We start from the raw sequence: 16,554 nt of genomic DNA, 5'->3' as shown, positions 1-16,554 counted from the left end.
GTTTAAGACCATGAAATAAAAGCTTTTTCTCAGATTTTTTTATTTTTCCATTTGAATCCAAATGTCTTCACGCTGCTACAAGAAAAAGGAATTGACAAATTCAGCCAACATTTGTGTTTCCGTCAGCTTGCCGACGACAACGGCAGCAAATTTGGAGCAAAGCATCGCGGGAGCTCACAAGTTTTCTCGTCCGGAGAAGTTCGGGTTACCCGACCCGAGGTATGTGCAAAATAGACTCACGCCGGTTCCATCCTCACACCGCACATTCTCGTCGGGGGACTTGGCGGCGGCGACGACGACTTCCCGTCTGCTCCTTTACGTCAGTTGGGAAAAGCGGTTCAAAAGTTAGTTGAGCGCGACTGCGAGCGTCGCCAATACAATCAGCCGGGGAACAGTCCAGCGTGTATTCGGCCTGAGTGGCGTAGGCTGACCCGCAGGCGGCAAAAACGTGCTTGGTGTGACGTTGGCGTCAGTCCGGTCTTGGCCATTTGTCGGTGCCTCGGCCTTCCTTACACGTCGTCGTCGTCGTCGTCGCTGTTCTTGGGGGCCTTGGGCGTTTTACTGACGCCCGCGGGGGCGGGACCTCGATGGTGCTGCTCGTCGCCCGTCAGCAGAGCTCTGATCTCCGAGGGAATCTTGCCCTGGTCCATGGCCGAGCACCACTGCTTGTACTGCCCGCACATACACACACACACACACACAAGAGGGAGGTGAAAGGAAAGGCTTCCTGGGCCCGGAGCCCGGAACCGGGTCCCTCGCTCACCATGTCCAGCTCCTCTCTGAGCGCGCAGATGGCCCTCTCCTTGCTCGAGACCAGTTCTTCCAGGTACTGGTAGCGCAGCTTCTTCCTGGCCCGGCACTCCCTGGCGCTCTGCCGGCTTCGCTCCAGCTTAGCCTTCAGGTCGATCTTGGCCGGCTTGCGGCCTCGTTTTCCGGGCTTCTTCACTTTGCCCGCCGCCATCTGACCGCAACGACACGATCGTCGGTTAGCCTGTTGCTAATGCTAACGGAGCTCAAAACATCGCGGAAGTCGTCGCTCGTGATAATGTGACCAAAGTGGAGGGTTAGTCGTTGTTCGTCTTCACGACGCCAAACAAACATGTCGGCCATCGAGCTCACCTTGTTGTTTTCGTCCATTTCGAGGCTTCCTCGCTCGCTCCGCGACGACAAGATGACGTCGGCGAGGAACGCCCCGCCCCGCCCCCTCTTCGTTCAAAATTTTAGATTTTAGAAGCAACAAGCGGACAAACGTTCAACGTTCGAAGGATACAAAAATCTCAGCAGCAACATTCGCAGGAGGAAGAGCAAAAACAAACGGCAATGAAAACTCCGATTCAGTCAACACTAACATGTAACAACTATTTTTTGGGAGGGGGGGTCATAGTTTTCATTTGTCAGCGGTTCCAGCCCCCCCCCCCTCCCAAAAAATAGTTGTTACATGTTAGTATACGCTGAGGAATGAATATCTTCTACAATTTCAAAAGTGAGAAAATTGCCCGAGAATGACATCGCTTGGGGTCGGGTCGGGGGTGAGCAGCGCTCCACAAAATGAATGGATGGAAGCGGCGTATTCATTTGTTCAATTTGAGGAAAACACGAATGTAGGGTGGTCGGAATCGGGGTCGTCTCGTCTTGTCCGCGCAGTTGTGAAATTCAAGAAGGCGTTTCTGTGGCAACGCGTCGACTTTCCGCAAGAGGGCCTGCGCCTTTAAGAGGCGCCAGCTCGGTTCTCCGCCATGACCTCATCGACGGCGTTGACGCGGACAAAGTTCGGAAGGACGTCGAGAATTGCAGTCGCCGTTCGGGTGGCGAGTCGAAGAAAAAGTCAAGGTAAAAAAACAAACAAAACAAAAACCAACCCCCCCCCCCCCCAAAAAAAAAAAAAAAAAAAAAGCCTCGCTAACCCGCGTGATGGCGTCACGACAAGTTTGTTCGATTAGCTTCACTCGTCGGCTAGTTAGCCGTTTGGCTAACATGAGACGTTACGCATGCGCGTCGTCGAACCCGTCCAACGCTTGTCCCACCAAGTCGATTGACGTTTTCGGCACCGGGCACCGGGCCCACCACTTCAGGGGCCGGTTTCCTCTGTCGAATCGCAGCAAAAGCTCGTGACCAAAATCCGGGCCAACGTCAAAGGGGACACAAATCAGACCCACTTGTCAATGTTGTTGTTTGGCTGGGTATCATCGCAAAGCTCGACAAGCACCCAAAGCGATTCATTCCCGTCACTTCGGCGCCATTTCAACGGGAATGGTCGGAATGGAGTCCAAGCGCAAACCGACAAATGAACAGTCCACAACTTGGACGAGGAGGAGGCATTTGCGCTTCACACCGTGGTGCCAGGGAGAAAGCGCACCTTGTGCTCGCCAAGCCGTTGAAATCCATCCGAAAAATTGCGCCGTCTACAAATTTGAGGGAAAGGCCTCGCCGACCGAAACCTTCCCAAAAGGGTTTCAGCCGCACGCGGTCTCGCATTCAAGGAAAGGCCGCTTCCGCCGCCACTTCAAACGCGTGGCGACATTTTAACGAGACGTGGTGGCCCGTTTCTGTCGCAATTTAGAAAAGGTCGACGCCCGCTGCGATGATGTCATTGCGTCGCTCGCCGTCGTGACATGGCGGAAGCTTCTCCGGTAGCCGGGATCCGGCCCCTGGCGGCGGAGGCTCTGGCGGCGCTGCTGGAGGGGGGCCAGGGCGCCGGCGGGCTGCTGCTGATCGACAGCCGGCCTTTCGCCGACTTCAACGCGTCGCACATCGCCGACGCCGTCCACGTCAACGCGTCCAAGCTGCTCAAACGACGACTGCGGCAGGACAAAGTCAACGTCGGGGACGTGTTGCGGCACTCCGCCGGAGCCGAGGTGACGCCCGGAGCGGCGGGCGGGGCGCGGCGCGGCGTCCCCTCGCTCACGTTGCGCTTCCCTCCGCAGCTGGATCTCGGGGCGAGCCTCCGGGTGGTGGTCTACGATCAGGATTGCTGGGACGCGGCCGCTCTCCCTTCCGACGCCTTCGCCAGCGTCCTGCTGCTCAAGCTGGAGCGCCGCTTCCTGTCCGTCCACCTTCTGGCGGGTGAGTGCGGATCGTTGACGGAGGCGATTTGGAGATGTCCCGCGACGCTCAAATCCACCTTTTTTTTTTTTTTTGGGCTCAGGCGGTTTCTCTGAGTTTTCCCGCCAGTTTCCGGGCCTGTGCGAGCGGAGGCGGGCGCCCCGGCCGTCCTGCCCCCCGACGCCGCCCTCCGTCTCGGGGCCGACCCGCATCCTGCCCCACCTGTACCTGGGCTGCCAGCGCGACGTCCTCAACGAGGTGCGCGCGCGTTTCCCGTCCGTGCTGTCGCGGCTCGCCTGACGCGTGCGTCCCCGCAGGAAGCGATGCGACGGAACGCCATCGCTTACGTGCTGAACGCCAGCAGCACGTGCCCCAAACCCGACTTCATACCCGACTCGCGCTTCCTGAGGGTTCCCGTCAACGACAGCTTCTGCGAGAAGATCCTGCCCTGGTTGGACGCGTCGCTGGACTTCATCGGTCAGTTCGCGGCGCTCTCGAGCGCTTCCTGCCGCCGGCCCGCGTGACGCGCCGTCCGTTTCAGAGGAGGCCAAGGCGTCGGACGCGTGCGTGCTGGTTCACTGTCTGGCGGGGATCTCGCGCTCGGCGACCATCGCCATCGCGTACATCATGAAGCGGATGGACATGTCTCTGGACGAGGCGTACAGGTAACCCCCGCCGTCGCGTCGCTCCTCCTCCTCCTCCTCGCCGCCGCCGCCGCTCACTCGCCGCCTGTCGTCCGTAAGGTTCGTGAAGGAGAAGCGGCCCAGCATCTCTCCCAACTTCAACTTCCTGGGTCAGCTGCTGGACTTCGAGAAGAAGATCTCCCGAGAGGCGGGGCGCGGGGGCCCCGACGGACGTCGGCCGGAGAGGCCCGAGAGCCCGGCGCCGCCCGAGGAGCCCCCGCTGGCCCGGGCTCTTTGCGGCCTGCGTCTGGAGGACGCGGCCCGCCCCGAGCTCCGCTTCCCGCTGGACTTCAAGACGTACGGCGAGGCGGGCCCGGCGGGTGACGGCGCCTCGGAGTGTCAGTTCTCTCCCGTGGAGGAGGTCTCGGAGCAAAGTCCGGACAAGGAGGAGGGGCGGGCCGGCGCCGGCTTCCCGTTGGGACGCCCGTCGGTTGCCGGACCGGGGCCCGGCGGCGCCCTCAAGGGCTGGCACTCGGACATCCTGCCGGGACCCCTGGGGAGCGAGCGGTACCGCTCGGCCGCGGAGACGGCCCGCTCCCACTCGGCGGCGTACGCCGGCTGCCGCGGCCCGGAGACGGTGCGACGGCGAGGACGCCCGCGAGCGCCCGACCGGGGAGACTCTCGCAGGAGCTGGCACGAGGAGAGCAACTTCGAGAAGACCCGAAGTTGCCATCGCTGGAGCGAAAACGAGCTCGCCAAAGTGGCGGCGAGGGACAGCTTCTCAACCAGCTTGGAGCTCATCGGCGTGTCCTGAAGCTCGCCGAGCGCGTGCCAGCCGGCAAAGCAAAAAGCCCGACTTGACGCCGACCGTGGAAGGGATTCGGAACGTCGATGACCTCGACTCAAATGAACGTGATCAATGACGTCCATTCGCTAGCTGACCTGCAGCGGCTTTCAAGTTGATCGTTGAAGGAAAAACAAAACAAAACAAAACAAAAACAAGGTTCTTGATGGTTCTTCTTTGCGGTACTCGAGTGTTGTTCTGCAGTCCGACAATTGTGAATGTGAGATGTTCACGGCGGCCTCTTGTGACAAAATCGAACTCGCCTCGAACTGTTCCCTCGATGACGGCGATCCATTTTTTTTTTTTTTTTTGGGGGGGGGGGCTGAGTTGAGGATGAGCGGTCGGGAAAACGCAAAGCTCGGATTTCCCACGAGGCCACGAAAGGGAACTCCTAGCGGGAACGTCGCGTTCGTGACGCAACAGTCGCTTGGATGAGGTGACCGGCGACCAGTTCAGGGCGTAGTTTGCCTTTCGCCCTCAGTTAGCTGCGCCGGCGACCCTTGTTAGGATAAGCGGCTCAGGCTCAGTTGAGGACAAAGTGGCCCGCTCGGCCCGTTTAAAACTGCCTTTCAGTCAAAGGTCAGGGCAAAATAAGCGAACGGGCCAGCAAACAGCCGCCGACCCGTCCAAACTCGGGTCGTCAGCATTTTGGGTTCGTTCTGCCGTCGGGTCCTCGGCGGCGTCTGTCCCTGAGAAGAAGAAGAAGAACCGAGCAGCTCGAATGTGAGTGCCGGTGCTCGTTTGCCGCTTGTTCCGTTGTGGCCGGCGACCAGTTGAGGGTGTTCCCCGCCGTTCGCCCAATTTGTACTTTGCGGGTTCCTCTTTTGGTGTTTCTCAATCGATTTTTTTTTTTTTTTTTTTTTTGTTCTTTGTCATCACAGTTGTGCCCACCGCGCTTGCCTGGCCCAAACGTTCAATGTCGTGTTGAAGATATTAAAACATTTGTCAAGTGCTCTGAACTCTTTGAAATGAGGCGATTTTTCGACGACGACGATTTCAGTCATCGCGGCCCGGAGCGGAGCAGACGCCGCTGCGTGCTGCGCCGGGCCCAAAACGAGGCCGATTGGACATTTTGAAAAAGTTTCTCTGCACGTGAACGCCGGAAAAGTCCAAAAGTGAATTTGGTGGACTGAAAAGTTCCGGCCGAATGTCGCATTTGAAAACCTTTTCAAAAGAAACCCACCGGCGGTGCCTTCGACAAATGGACCGCTCGGCTCCAGAACTCGCCTTGTTGCTACGTCGCTCGGTATCTTCCCGGATCTCGCCGTGTCTGTCGTTCCAGGTGCAAAGGTCGTCCGTCTGTCGCGATCCGGGGAGCGAAGGCGTCTTTCTGACGGTCCCGACGTGACGTCTCGATGTTGCCGGGAGGCCCCGCCCCCCCTCCACGCTTAAGCCGGCGGCGAGCGTGACCCTCCCCCGGAGAGGATTTGCGTCGGCCGCCCGCTTGACTTTCACCGGACCGCGTCGACCTCGCTTTCGAGGCTTTTTGGGTTCCGGCCTCCGTCGCCGGCCCCCGACGCTCCCGCGTGACTCGCGGGTGACTCCGCCCACGGGGAATCGACTTGGCGCAGAAGGTCAGTGAACTCGCCGCTTCCTGTCGGTCGTCAGGGCGACGGTCCGTGCCGGCCCGATTGGGCCCGATGTTGTGGAACGTGATAATTAGCAGGAATGGTCGCAACGTTGTTGTGTGCTGATGACGAAGTGACGTGGATGGACCCGACGTCGGCGCTGCTGTCTGAATCCATCTTTGTGTGTGGCCAAATCTTTTTAATCCTCTTTGTTGTTTTGTGTGTGTGCGCGCGCGCAAATCTTCTTATCCTTGTCGTCGTCGTCGTCGTTTTGTGCTTTTGTGTGTGAGTGTTGAGATCTTCCCCTGAACTGTTGTGTTTGGGTTACGTCCACTCAAACACGAATCTTATCTGCGCACGTGCTTTTGCGAACAGGAAGAGGCGGGGCCGGAGCCCTTTCGTCGCCGTACCCGTCATCCGCTCAAGTGACACACACACACTCGGGCGTGACGTATTCTTTTGAGGCGTCAGTTACCATGGCAACGTTTGGTTTGCATGCCGGCTTCGCCACGGTAACCGGACACACGGGGAGGGGCCCGGTGGGTCGGGTCGAGTCGAGCGCCGTTTTCTCAACGGATTGCGGCAAGTTTGTCTGCCGCCGGGCTGTCGCCACGGATACCGGAGCCGAAACGGACGGCCGGCGCGGCGCCGCCGGACACGTTTTGACGCTCTCTTTGGCCGCCGTTCCGCTCTCGCGCCACCGTGACCGTGCCGTTGTTTCCCCGCTTCGCTCTCGTGACTTTCCCGGCCGGTGGCGTCTTTTCACCGTCTGTCTTGTATTTTTCAGCTGTTCTCCACAAACCAGATGAGCGGCGACGAGTCGCCAGCCTTCGCTTCCGCCGTCTTCGGCTCGGCCTACGCCAAGTTAGTGCGTCGCTTCGGATTTGCGCTCAGGGCGGCCGACCGGTTAGCGCGTCCGACTCGCGGTTGCGAAGTTGCGGCTTCGAGCCCACGCCGGCGCGGCTTTTGTCGTCCGTCCTCGCGCAGACGTGGACGGACGCAATCAAAATTTCCCGCCCTATTTGTGAAAATGGCCGCGATGGGCTCCGTCCGGCGTCCGGAAATGAGGCCCGCGGGTTTTGCCAGTTGCGCCGCCGCGTTGATCCGAGAAGCCCAAAGCCGATCATGGAGCCGCTGTTAATTCCAGCGAGGTCACGTGACCGGCACTGACGCGTTCCGTTGGGTTTTGGGACCGCAACCGGGACTTAGATCTTGACTGTGACCTGAGCCTGAGTCTAGTCCAAGACCGGAAGTTTGACCTCAACTCAAACCTGCGCTTTGACCTATCACAAATGAGACCCGGAACTATTTCGACATAAACCATTCCGTGGTTAAGGATTTGTCACGTGACCTTTGAGCACAACTTGGATCTTGTTCTTAACCGAAGTACAGTTAGCGCCGTCATCCAAATCTGCATCAGGACTGCGATCGTAGAGCATGCACTGGCCTCACTTGCACCTGGACCTAGATTTAGGCCATAGGTCACCGGGACCCTTGACCTAAAACATGACCTGGACCTGGACCTGGACCTGGATCTGGATCTGGATCCTGACCGTGGCCTCAATCTTGAACTGGCCCGAGTTCTAGACCACAACCATGACGTGGAGCTAAACTGGGGCGTGTATCTTGAGCTAAACCACGACCTGGACTTGGGCCTGCTTCTAGACCGACACCACGACTTGACCCCAGACCCGTGTGTTCGAGTTTTGTCTTCCGTAGCGAGCGGGCCGGAGCCTATCCCAACTACCTTCAGGTGAGAACCGGTCGCCGGCCGATCACAGGGCACGTAACAAACGACCGGTCGCACCTACGGGCAATTGGGAGGCTTCAATGAACGGGCCGGGATTTGGACCCGGGTCCTCAGAACTGTGACGCGCTAACCAGCCGTCCGCCGCCTTCTGGTTTGTATTGTTCGAAAGAACAAAACATTTAACAAACGACAACTTGTAAATCCGAATCGTATGAATAAAATGAGTGACAATGTTTGTGTACGTGACAGCGGCCATGACGCTTCCCGAGCTAACGCCCAAGACCTTGTCGGTGAGTCTTGGTCGCCTGTTGTTCAAGAGTCGATTGGCTTCTTTGAATGTTTTCCTTTTTCATTACCCCCCCCCCCCCAGGAAGCGATCAAGTGTATTTCCTGCCCTCGTCTTCCAAAGACGACAAGAAAAGTGAGTCGCCTTTTTGTCCTACTGTCGCGATTCAAGGAAAGTCGACCGAGCCACGAAGATTTTGGGCGTTAGGGCAAAGGCAGAGGAAAGGCCGGAGCATCAGCGCCAGCAGCATCAACGGCCGGACGGCCACGTCGCAGTACCGAGTGGAGGTCGGCCCGCGTCCATCGTCTACCCCCCCCTCGCCGGCGCCGCTGACCTTGTGTTGTGCTCTGCCGGCGGCGTAGCACCTCAGCACCTTGGTGTTGGAGCGGAAGGCCGGTCTGCTGACGGTGGAGGACGGCGTGCGACGTCTGCGTCTGCTGGACGCCAAAGGGAAGATCTGGACGCAGGACATGCTGCTGCGGGTCCGCCGCCACGACATCAGCCTCATGGACGCCGACACCGAGGTTCTCGGTCGTCATCTCCTTCCTTCCTTCCTTCCTTCCGGGCCTTCTCGCTCTTCTGCAGGTTCTGACTGCTGCCGTTTGTGCGGTTCTAGTGCGAGCTGGAGGTGTTCCCGCTGGCTTCGGTGCAACGGTGCCAGGCGGTGACCGACGCGTGCAACTTTGACTCCATCCTGGCGCTGGTCTGCAAGGACCCGGGTCAGAACAAGCCAGACCTTCACCTGTTTCAGTGCGACCGCATCAAGGTGAGGCGGCGAGGGGGCGCGTCTCAGGCGCAGTCGGCCATCTGAACCGCACCATCGCGCCTACGCAGGCCCGCCTGATCCACGCCGACATCCAGAGCGCGCTGATGGACGCCAAAGGGGGAAAACCCAAGAAACGACCGGACGTCCTCAAGTAAGGCTCTCCTGCCGCCCGTCCCGCTGGCACCCGCGCAAAAGATGGACAGACGCACTCGAACGTAAAAAGAATACGCCTTCTGGTGCCGGGGCCCGCGAGGGACGTTATTCAGCGTGACCTTTCACCCTCCCCAAACGTTGCCACGCGCACGACTTTTGCTCTCGCGAGGGCGAGTGAAACCCTCTCCTCGTGAGTCAAAAGAGAGGTTTTGGGGGAGATTTGACTCGTGTTTTTGAGTCTTCTTCACTACTTTGTACTTTGGACGGATTTGACAGATCCAAAGTGAGAGCTTGGATGGCATCACTTTGACCAAAAGGGAAAGAAGGTCTTGGAGTTGATCGCAAAACAAAAGTGAATCCGTCGTAGGCGGCAACGGAGCTCCAAAGTGCCTCCGTTTGGAAAGTAGTGGGATGCGGCACATGCAAGTGCTCGCTTTCTGGCTCGGGTCCGAGACTTTTTTTTTTTTGTTTTGTGTCCGAGGAGCTTCCGTCGCTCGCTTTTTCATTTGTCCGAAAGAGACGAGGACATCATATTCACTTTCATTTTCACCCTCACCTGAATGATGAACCACCCAAAAAAATTGAAACAATTGACGACTCGATTTGATGCGTGCGGCTGTAGGATGATCCTGAAGAGCGACTGCGAAATCCCGCCTCCTCCCGCCGCCCCCGCCCCGGAACCGCCGTCCAGTCCGGAGGACGCCGAGAGCCGCCGGGCCCGGAACGGTGAGCGGTGTGTCGCCGCGAGTCCTCGCCGAACGGGAAGCCACCTCACGGCCGCGTCTTCGCACGCAGGTGATGAACGGCGGCCGTCGGAGGAGGACCGCGCGCCGGCCCTCGTGGACCGTGACGTGGTAAGGATTTGGGATTTGGACTCGCGCTCGTCACCTCGGGACTTTTACAAAATGTTGAAGTGTATTGTCGAGAAGCTTCTTGAGGAGTTGAGGTTCAAACGGCGTAGCTTGGCATCTTTTTCGGGAATTGCAACGTCAAAACTTTTCTTCTTTTGGCCGCGTGGAGACGGCAGCCCAAAATAACCTTTGACAGTCACGCGGACCTTTTTGTTTTTCCCAACCCGGCCATCCTCTGTCTAAAGTTTTGCCGCCGTTTGTCGTCCGCTCAGCAAATCCTGAACCGGATCCTGGACGACATTGAGGCGTTCGTCGGGCGACTGCAGAAAGCGGCCGAGGCCTTCGACCAACTCGCCAAACGCAAGAAGAACAAGAAGAAAAGTCCCGGAGGTGGCGCTCGCCAGAAGCTCCCTTTTCGGCAAGGTCGCCACGGAAACCGAGTCTGCGGCTTTGTGTGTTTGTCCTCTAGAGGGCGTCCTGACCCTGCGCTCAAGACCGCCCACTGAGGCTCAGTTCGTGGACTGTCTGCAGAAGTTCAAGTTCGCCTTCAACCAGCTGGTGAGGCGAGTTGGCCACCGCCCCGAGTTGGCGTTTCGTACGCGCCCGTGATCGACCGCCGCCCGTCTTTGTGGTCCTCAGGGAAAACTCAACGGTCACATCCAGAACCCGAGCGCGGACGAGCTTCTCCACTTCCTGTTCACCCCCCTCCGACTGGTACGTCCATCCTCCGCCGCGGCGAGCGTGGGTGACGACTCCGCTCCCTCGCCCCGCAGGTGGTGCAGGCTTCGGGCGGCGCCGATCTCGCCCGAAGCGTGGTGGTCCCGCTGCTCACGCGGCTGGCCATCGAGTTCCTGCACGCCGCCGGCACGGCCGAGGAGCGCCGCCTGTGGGTGACGCTGGGCGACGGCTGGACCAAGTGCAGGTGGCGGTCTGTAGTTTCTCGAAGCACTGGGACCCTGCCGGGTTTGCCTTTTGGGGATTTGGAGGGCCAACGGTCCACTGTCTGACTCACCTGGTCTCTGTTTTGCACTTGGGCCAAAGCCGCGGCGAGTGGAAATGCAGCATCATTTCCAAATTTGGAACACCTTGGGGTTCAATTCCAAAAGTCCACCGCCTATTCGAGGGATTTCGTGTCAAACGAAACTGGGAGAGTATCGCGCAAATAGGACGAAACTGGCCAGGGATTCGCCCCTCAACAGTATTGTTGAACATTGTCGTCGTGGCAAAAAGAACCCTCCCGAAGCGACGGGGGGGGGGGGGGGGGGGGAACCGAGTTTGCCTTGTGGCCTCTCTGAGCGACGAGCGCGTTTGTGTGCGCAGGTTGGAGTGGCCCAAGGACCACGACTTCCCGCCGTGCCAGCTGTCGTTCGCAGACAGTTGGGAGCCCGTGGCGCTGCCGTCTCGAGATCGTCGGGCGGGAAGTCCGGCCGGCGGTGAGCATTACGCGGGACGGGAAGTGGTCGCGCCGCAGACGGATGAGGTGAGGTGACGACCGTGCCGACGGTGGCGCCGCCTCAGCCGAACGCCGGCGACCGTTTTCTTTTCCAGTCGTCCCCACGGGCGGTTCAGCAGATTCCGGAGCGGGACGTCGCGCCCGAGCACGCCGCCGGACACCCAGCGTGAGTCACGCCACGCCACGCCCCGTGGACTCTTTGTCTTCGTGGCTTTGATCCGAACGGCGGCCGTGTTTCAGGAAGCAAAGCAAGCCGCTGGCCAAATCCAAGTACGACTTCGTGGCGAGGAACACCAGCGAGCTGTCGGTGCTCAAGGACGAGCTGGTGGAGGTAAGACCCCGCGACCCCACCCGCGCCCCGCCGAGCGCTTTGTGGCCTTTGCGCGTCCGTCAGGTTGTGGACGACAGGAAGCAGTGGTGGAAGGTGCGAAACGCCGACGGCTCGCTGGGTTACGTGCCCAACAACATCCTGGAGGCCGCCGGCCAGGCCGGCGTCTACAGCCACACCGTGCAGGTGCGCCGCTCGCATGGCCGCGTGACTCCCACGCAAGCTAACCTGACTTTTGGTTCCTTTGCGAAGCTGATGATGCCGCGGAAGGAGTTTGAGATGTTCAAGGTACGCTGTCGATTTGGGGGGAGGGGCTTAGCGGCGGCTACAGTCACGCATTTGCCAGCCAACGGGGGGGGGGGGGGGTGTCCCGTGGGCTGGACGATTCATTCCGTGACTTTCACGTTATTTGTCAGGCTGATGATTGATTTAGTTGATCAGCCTCCGGAGTTACAAGCTGACCGACTTTCCAAAAGCGTCGAGAGCCGGACGGACAATGGGAAACGACTTTCGTTGATTTTTGCTTTTGCGTGTTATTAAGAGGCTCGACACTTCTGAAGCCCCCCCCCCCCACACACACACACACACACTTTTTTCCCGCTTTTCACATTTGCATCATCATTTTGTCTTAAATTGTGTTGATTTCTCAAGTTTAATCTTTCTATCTTTTATTGCTTCCAGCTGTTTTTTATTATTGTGGAAAGATTTGCCTGAATGAGTGTGTTTTGCTAGCACAGAAGCTAAAGGCTAACGCGCACGTTGACTTGCGTTGTTTTGTTTCCTTTGGCTTCGTCGCAGCAACTACTTGGCGAGCTCAACGAGGTAACCTCGCACTGGCGCACGCAACTTTGCCCAGCGCCCCCGTACTCGCCCCCGCCTCACCATCTGCTCACCGCCCTCAGAAGCAGATCACCGGAAGGACCGAGCTCTTTCCCGGCAAGGCCACGCCGCCGCCGGCCCCCGCCGGGCTCCCCGCGCCGCCCGCCGCAGAGACCGCCGAGCCGCCCGCCGTCGCCGAGTGCTCCGTGGACCGGCGGGATGCTTCGGCGTCCGGTGAGGCCGCAAGGACCCTCGCCGAACGTGAGTACGGTTGACCCCGATTTAAGCGAGATAATCTGTTTCGTACCTACTTTTGCGACCGGACCGTCCTTGCAGGCAGGAAGTCCAACATGGAAGAAGTCCGGGACGAGCTCCTGCACAGGCTCACGTCGGGCCGCGGCGCCGGGAAGAAACATCCCGTCCCGTCGCGGCGGGTCGCAAACGTTCCGGCAGTCAACATCACGTACGAGTCGTCGCCGGCCAACGTGCGCGTCTGGCTGGAGGCCAAAGGATTCGCTCCCGTGTGAGTAGCGAACGTACGGTATGGTCACGGCGGCCGCGACCATCACAATGGAAAGGCGCGCGGCTCCAAAACACACGAACAATCCAGATTTGACGCATCCCGATCCGTGGTCCGAGTTTCCAATCGGAGCAAAGCGGGTGGAGATGTTCCTCTATGAATGGGGAAATCCATTTTGAAAGGGGCATCCTGGGCATTTTCAACCCAGATGATCGCGCAGAAGCCGTTTGGGCCTTTTATAATTCACCGGCAGTTTTGCAATTCAAGCAAAATAACGGCAACTCCCCATCTTGTCGGCAGCACCGTCCGGAGTCTGGGGGTCCTGACGGGGGCGCAGCTCTTCTCGCTCAACAAGGACGAGTTGAAGACCGTGTGCCCCGACGACGGCGCTCGCGTCTTCAGCCAGGTGGCCGTGCAGAAAGCCGCCCTCGAGGTACTCGCCGCTCGTGGGGGTGGGGTGGGGGGGTGGTGGGGGCGTGGTGTCGCGCCGCTTGGTTCCAACCGCGCTGAAGTCTTTGGACTCGGACTCGGGCGCGGCGAGTGAGCAGAGTGCAAATGCCGCTTTGTAATTGGTCAAGAGAGGTGTCAGCCTTTTTCCGTGTAGCGTCAAGGAAGACATTTTGCGATAGGACCGCCGCCGCAAAGGATGCGTGTCCGTGCTGGGGAGGAGCACGGAGACTCGCACGTGACTCGCTCGCGCCGGCTCGGCGTGCGGTGCCGTGTGGCAAGTGTTCTGTGTGCTGTCTTCAGGTTTTCTTCTGAGCGTCTGGCCTCCTCTTCTCCACGGCTCCCGTCAGGTATCCTCCTCCGCCTCTCCTTCTCGTGCCTTCGGGCATTTTCGCTGTCCCGTAGCGCTAGCCTGACTCCTTCCTGCGAGCGATGCGTCTTCTCGTTCCTCAGCGCAGCCTTGTTCGTTTGCTTCCTCTGCTTCTCCCTTTTAGTTTTTTTGGACAGGTTCCTCCGAACGGTGGACCGTTGTCGTTGCTCCCGACGCGTCCGACCTTTGCCTCGTCGTTCTCCCTGCCGACCGCTCGCATCCTTCCTCACGCCGTTCCTCGTTTCCCGCCGTCCTTCCTCGCGTGGATCCAGAAAGCTCCGACGGCGGTCGTCTGATGTCGTGACGTTTCCTCTCACGGTCTGTTCGTTTTCTTGTTCCGCATGTTGGCGACCCGCCCTCGACGTCAGTCTGGCTCTGAGCTCCGGGAGGTCATGAGGAGACGTCAGGAGATCCTGGCGTTCGGCGTCCGCGACTCGGGGGTGGAGTCTTATGACGAAGGCCCCGTCCGCCGAAGTTTCACACCACTTCCTCCCTCGCCGGCTTTCTGCTCAGGCGACGGGAATTAGAAGCCGAAGACGGAGTGTACCCGACACGCCGTGCCGCCATACATGCTAGCCAAGAAACCGTTTCAGTAACGGCGGTGTTTGTGTAGCGAAGTAGCCGCCAATAGTCGCAGCTGGAGTCTGAAAGAAATGATTCTTTTGTTCTCATGAAGAAAAGCTCAAAGACTGAAGCTAACATCTGTGTCCTTTACGTGTCAAAATCAGGTGGGAAAAGCCAAAGAAAAGATGACCTGATGATCAAACACAAAGACTAGATTAGATGAGGCGTGTCCACTGTGGACAATCAGAAGTCGTAGAAGCCGCTAAGAGTGTGTCAGGCTTGCACGGTGCCTTCTTCCTAGAATTGTGCCCGAGAACATGAATGCAACGATATGATCATCGATACCAAGGTTATCTCCGATCATCCTGTCCATTGTGCAATTAAAGAGTCAAGGATTCCATCTTGTGGACTCGTCTTCACTCCCAAAACTTTCAATGTCGGGTTCGGGTTGCCCTAACCTCGGCTTGAAGCTAACCGTGCTGACTCAGCACAATTGAAAGCACCCACGCCGCCGCCGTGTCACTCGCTCTTTTGTTTGCAACACGACACCTGCCTGATCTTGACTTTGGCCTGGCAACCAAATTACCGCTCGGAACTATCAAAATGGAAACCTCGCGACTGTTTCGGAACACACAAATGAGACTCGGCCGTACGCACGAGTGAGCCCGACCGCTCGCCAATACACAAGCGACGCCCTCCAGCGGAAGGAACGAGAGACGCGGCGACGGAGGACGCAAGACAAAACGGGCAGCGCGGACCAGGTCGGCTTCACTTTTGTTCTAGTCTAGTCGAGCGTTGAAGCGATTGACCAGTCGTCGTCGTCGTCGTCCTCCGACGTGTTCACACGAGCACGCTTCCGACGCTTTCTTTCGCTAACCTTTATCGCCGCGAGAAAAAAAGACAACGGTGATGTATGGAAGCACTCAATTATTTTCGGGTCACCAAATATTTGTGGAGGCGCATGTCACCATGGCAATGGCCAGTATTGTTACCACCTGAGAAGACCCAAGCCGGTAAGTGACACTCGATCTCGTCTGCTGCAAAGCATCATGGGAAGCTGCCCCCTCGCAGGAGAAAGGCGACAGCGGCGCTGATCACAATCTGCTGATCAGATGGCGTCTCTCGGCACATCCTCTCCGGCAAGAGCGCCGTGTGCGACGAACAGACATGAAGAAGGCCAGCAGGAACAGGAACGACGCTCTGCTGGAAGAGGTTACGATCTCGCCCCTCTGGAGGCCTGGTGGGCACACTGCACGTTCATGTCACGCCGACCCGTGTGCGTATCGCAGCTGGCGTCCATCCAGAGCAACGTCCGAGCGTCTTTGCGGCGAACCCGAGACGACGACGACTTCCTTCGCCGAAATGCACACCTGTGGCAGAGCCTTCACTTCCTGCGCCTCAGCCAGCAGCTCGCCAAGTACGCGCACTCTCGACGCGACACGCGATGTCACACGCATTCTCGTTGCAGGCCGTGGGTCAGCAGCTACTTCCGGAAGTTCCCCGTGCGCATCTACTGCCTTCCTGTCCAGCCGGCCTATCGCGGAGCTTAATAACGGGGCGGAGAGAAGAGGCGTGCGAGAGGCGGGGCTTCGTAGCGGATAGCGGTCGATAGCAATCCAGTTGGAAAATGCCAATATGGTTGCAATAAAAAAAAAAAAAAAGAAAGCCCACGCCAAAAAACTTCAACGTATGATTCCAGCGTGATTGGCCATGATGGAGACAAAAGAGCGAATTGTGGATCTGCACCCCCAGCCCCCGTATCGCCCCCTCCCGGAACCGCCACTGCAAAGAAGAAATGAGAAGTCATCATGTGCAAGTGAACTATTTCCGACCATTCCTTCTCCCGGGCGTGCCCCGCATCTCGCCCGAAGTCAGCCGGGACGGGCGTCGGCACGCCCGCAGTGGAAACTGGATGGCTATTTATTCATATCTGATGTCACTTTTAAAATTAATGTGTAAAACGATAGAAAGAATTGAATCCTTCTTTTTGATTGAAAAGGGGAAATTGGTTGTGCAGTTTTCAGCACAGCACAGCAATTTCCATCCATCGGGTTTCTGTGGCACACGAGTTGCGGGCGTGCCGGCGACTTATCTCGGGTGATTCGGGCGAGAGGCGGGGCGCACCCCCAAGTGCCCGCCGACCAATCGCGGGGCACACGTAAACGACCGT

At 58.5% G+C, this 16,554-nt stretch overlaps 3 protein-coding genes across 3 annotated transcripts; 2 read left to right on the top strand and 1 right to left on the bottom strand.

Annotated features, from left to right (window-relative positions):
- Positions 1-23: 23 nt before the first annotated feature.
- On the bottom strand, positions 24-1,277 carry crebl2 (cAMP responsive element binding protein-like 2). Its single transcript, XM_061806335.1, has 3 exons — positions 1,120-1,277; positions 764-961; positions 24-671 (listed from the first exon to the last, which is right to left on the bottom strand). Exons 1-3 carry the CDS (start codon positions 1,135-1,137, stop codon positions 510-512), a joined length of 378 nt encoding a protein of 125 aa, XP_061662319.1. The 5' UTR covers positions 1,138-1,277; the 3' UTR covers positions 24-509.
- Positions 1,278-1,522: 245 nt separating this feature from the next.
- Positions 1,523-4,750, top strand: dusp16 (dual specificity phosphatase 16). The gene is made up of 7 exons (XM_061806324.1): positions 1,523-1,830; positions 2,561-2,855; positions 2,925-3,063; positions 3,146-3,300; positions 3,360-3,519; positions 3,584-3,707; positions 3,786-4,750. The coding sequence occupies exons 2-7, from the start codon at positions 2,613-2,615 to the stop codon at positions 4,477-4,479; spliced, it is 1,515 nt and encodes a 504-aa protein (XP_061662308.1). The 5' UTR covers positions 1,523-1,830; positions 2,561-2,612; the 3' UTR covers positions 4,480-4,750.
- A 9-nt stretch (positions 4,751-4,759) lies between these two features.
- Positions 4,760-14,784, top strand: eps8a (EGFR pathway substrate 8a, signaling adaptor). Its single transcript, XM_061806339.1, has 24 exons — positions 4,760-5,232; positions 5,792-6,083; positions 6,865-6,941; positions 8,077-8,117; positions 8,198-8,248; positions 8,321-8,400; positions 8,476-8,637; positions 8,730-8,879; positions 8,948-9,030; positions 9,655-9,886; positions 10,156-10,273; positions 10,353-10,441; positions 10,523-10,597; positions 10,657-10,805; positions 11,204-11,363; positions 11,432-11,502; positions 11,577-11,667; positions 11,731-11,850; positions 11,917-11,952; positions 12,463-12,486; positions 12,567-12,744; positions 12,820-13,006; positions 13,304-13,436; positions 14,189-14,784. The coding sequence occupies exons 3-24, from the start codon at positions 6,883-6,885 to the stop codon at positions 14,345-14,347; spliced, it is 2,448 nt and encodes an 815-aa protein (XP_061662323.1). The 5' UTR covers positions 4,760-5,232; positions 5,792-6,083; positions 6,865-6,882; the 3' UTR covers positions 14,348-14,784.
- Positions 14,785-16,554: the final 1,770 nt, after the last annotated feature.

This window comes from Syngnathoides biaculeatus, chromosome 20 (genome assembly GCF_019802595.1).
Source record: "Syngnathoides biaculeatus isolate LvHL_M chromosome 20, ASM1980259v1, whole genome shotgun sequence".
Taxonomy (NCBI): Eukaryota; Metazoa; Chordata; class Actinopteri; order Syngnathiformes; family Syngnathidae; genus Syngnathoides; species Syngnathoides biaculeatus.
The sequence above is the reverse complement of the archived record's forward strand: the minus strand, read 5'-3'. Positions and strand labels throughout refer to the sequence as shown.

What these genes read in the sequence shown, in the direction of transcription:
- eps8a (XM_061806339.1), top strand. Translation starts at nt 6,883, where the DNA reads ATGAGCGGCGACGAGTCGCCAGCCTTCGCTTCCGCCGTCTTCGGCTCG. An exon ending in TTCGGCTCGGCCTACGCCAA is followed by an intron (nt 6,942 to 8,076) that starts GTTAGTGCGTCG and finishes TGTACGTGACAG; the next exon opens with CGGCCATGACGCTTCCCGAG. An exon ending in TTCCAAAGACGACAAGAAAA is followed by an intron (nt 8,249 to 8,320) that starts GTGAGTCGCCTT and finishes TTTGGGCGTTAG; the next exon opens with GGCAAAGGCAGAGGAAAGGC.
- crebl2 (XM_061806335.1), bottom strand. An exon ending in TCAGAGAGGAGCTGGACATG is followed by an intron (nt 672 to 763) that starts GTGAGCGAGGGA and finishes ATGTGCGGGCAG; the next exon opens with TACAAGCAGTGGTGCTCGGC.
- dusp16 (XM_061806324.1), top strand. Translation starts at nt 2,613, where the DNA reads ATGGCGGAAGCTTCTCCGGTAGCCGGGATCCGGCCCCTGGCGGCGGAG. An exon ending in GGCACTCCGCCGGAGCCGAG is followed by an intron (nt 2,856 to 2,924) that starts GTGACGCCCGGA and finishes TTCCCTCCGCAG; the next exon opens with CTGGATCTCGGGGCGAGCCT. An exon ending in TCTCTGGACGAGGCGTACAG is followed by an intron (nt 3,708 to 3,785) that starts GTAACCCCCGCC and finishes GTCGTCCGTAAG; the next exon opens with GTTCGTGAAGGAGAAGCGGC.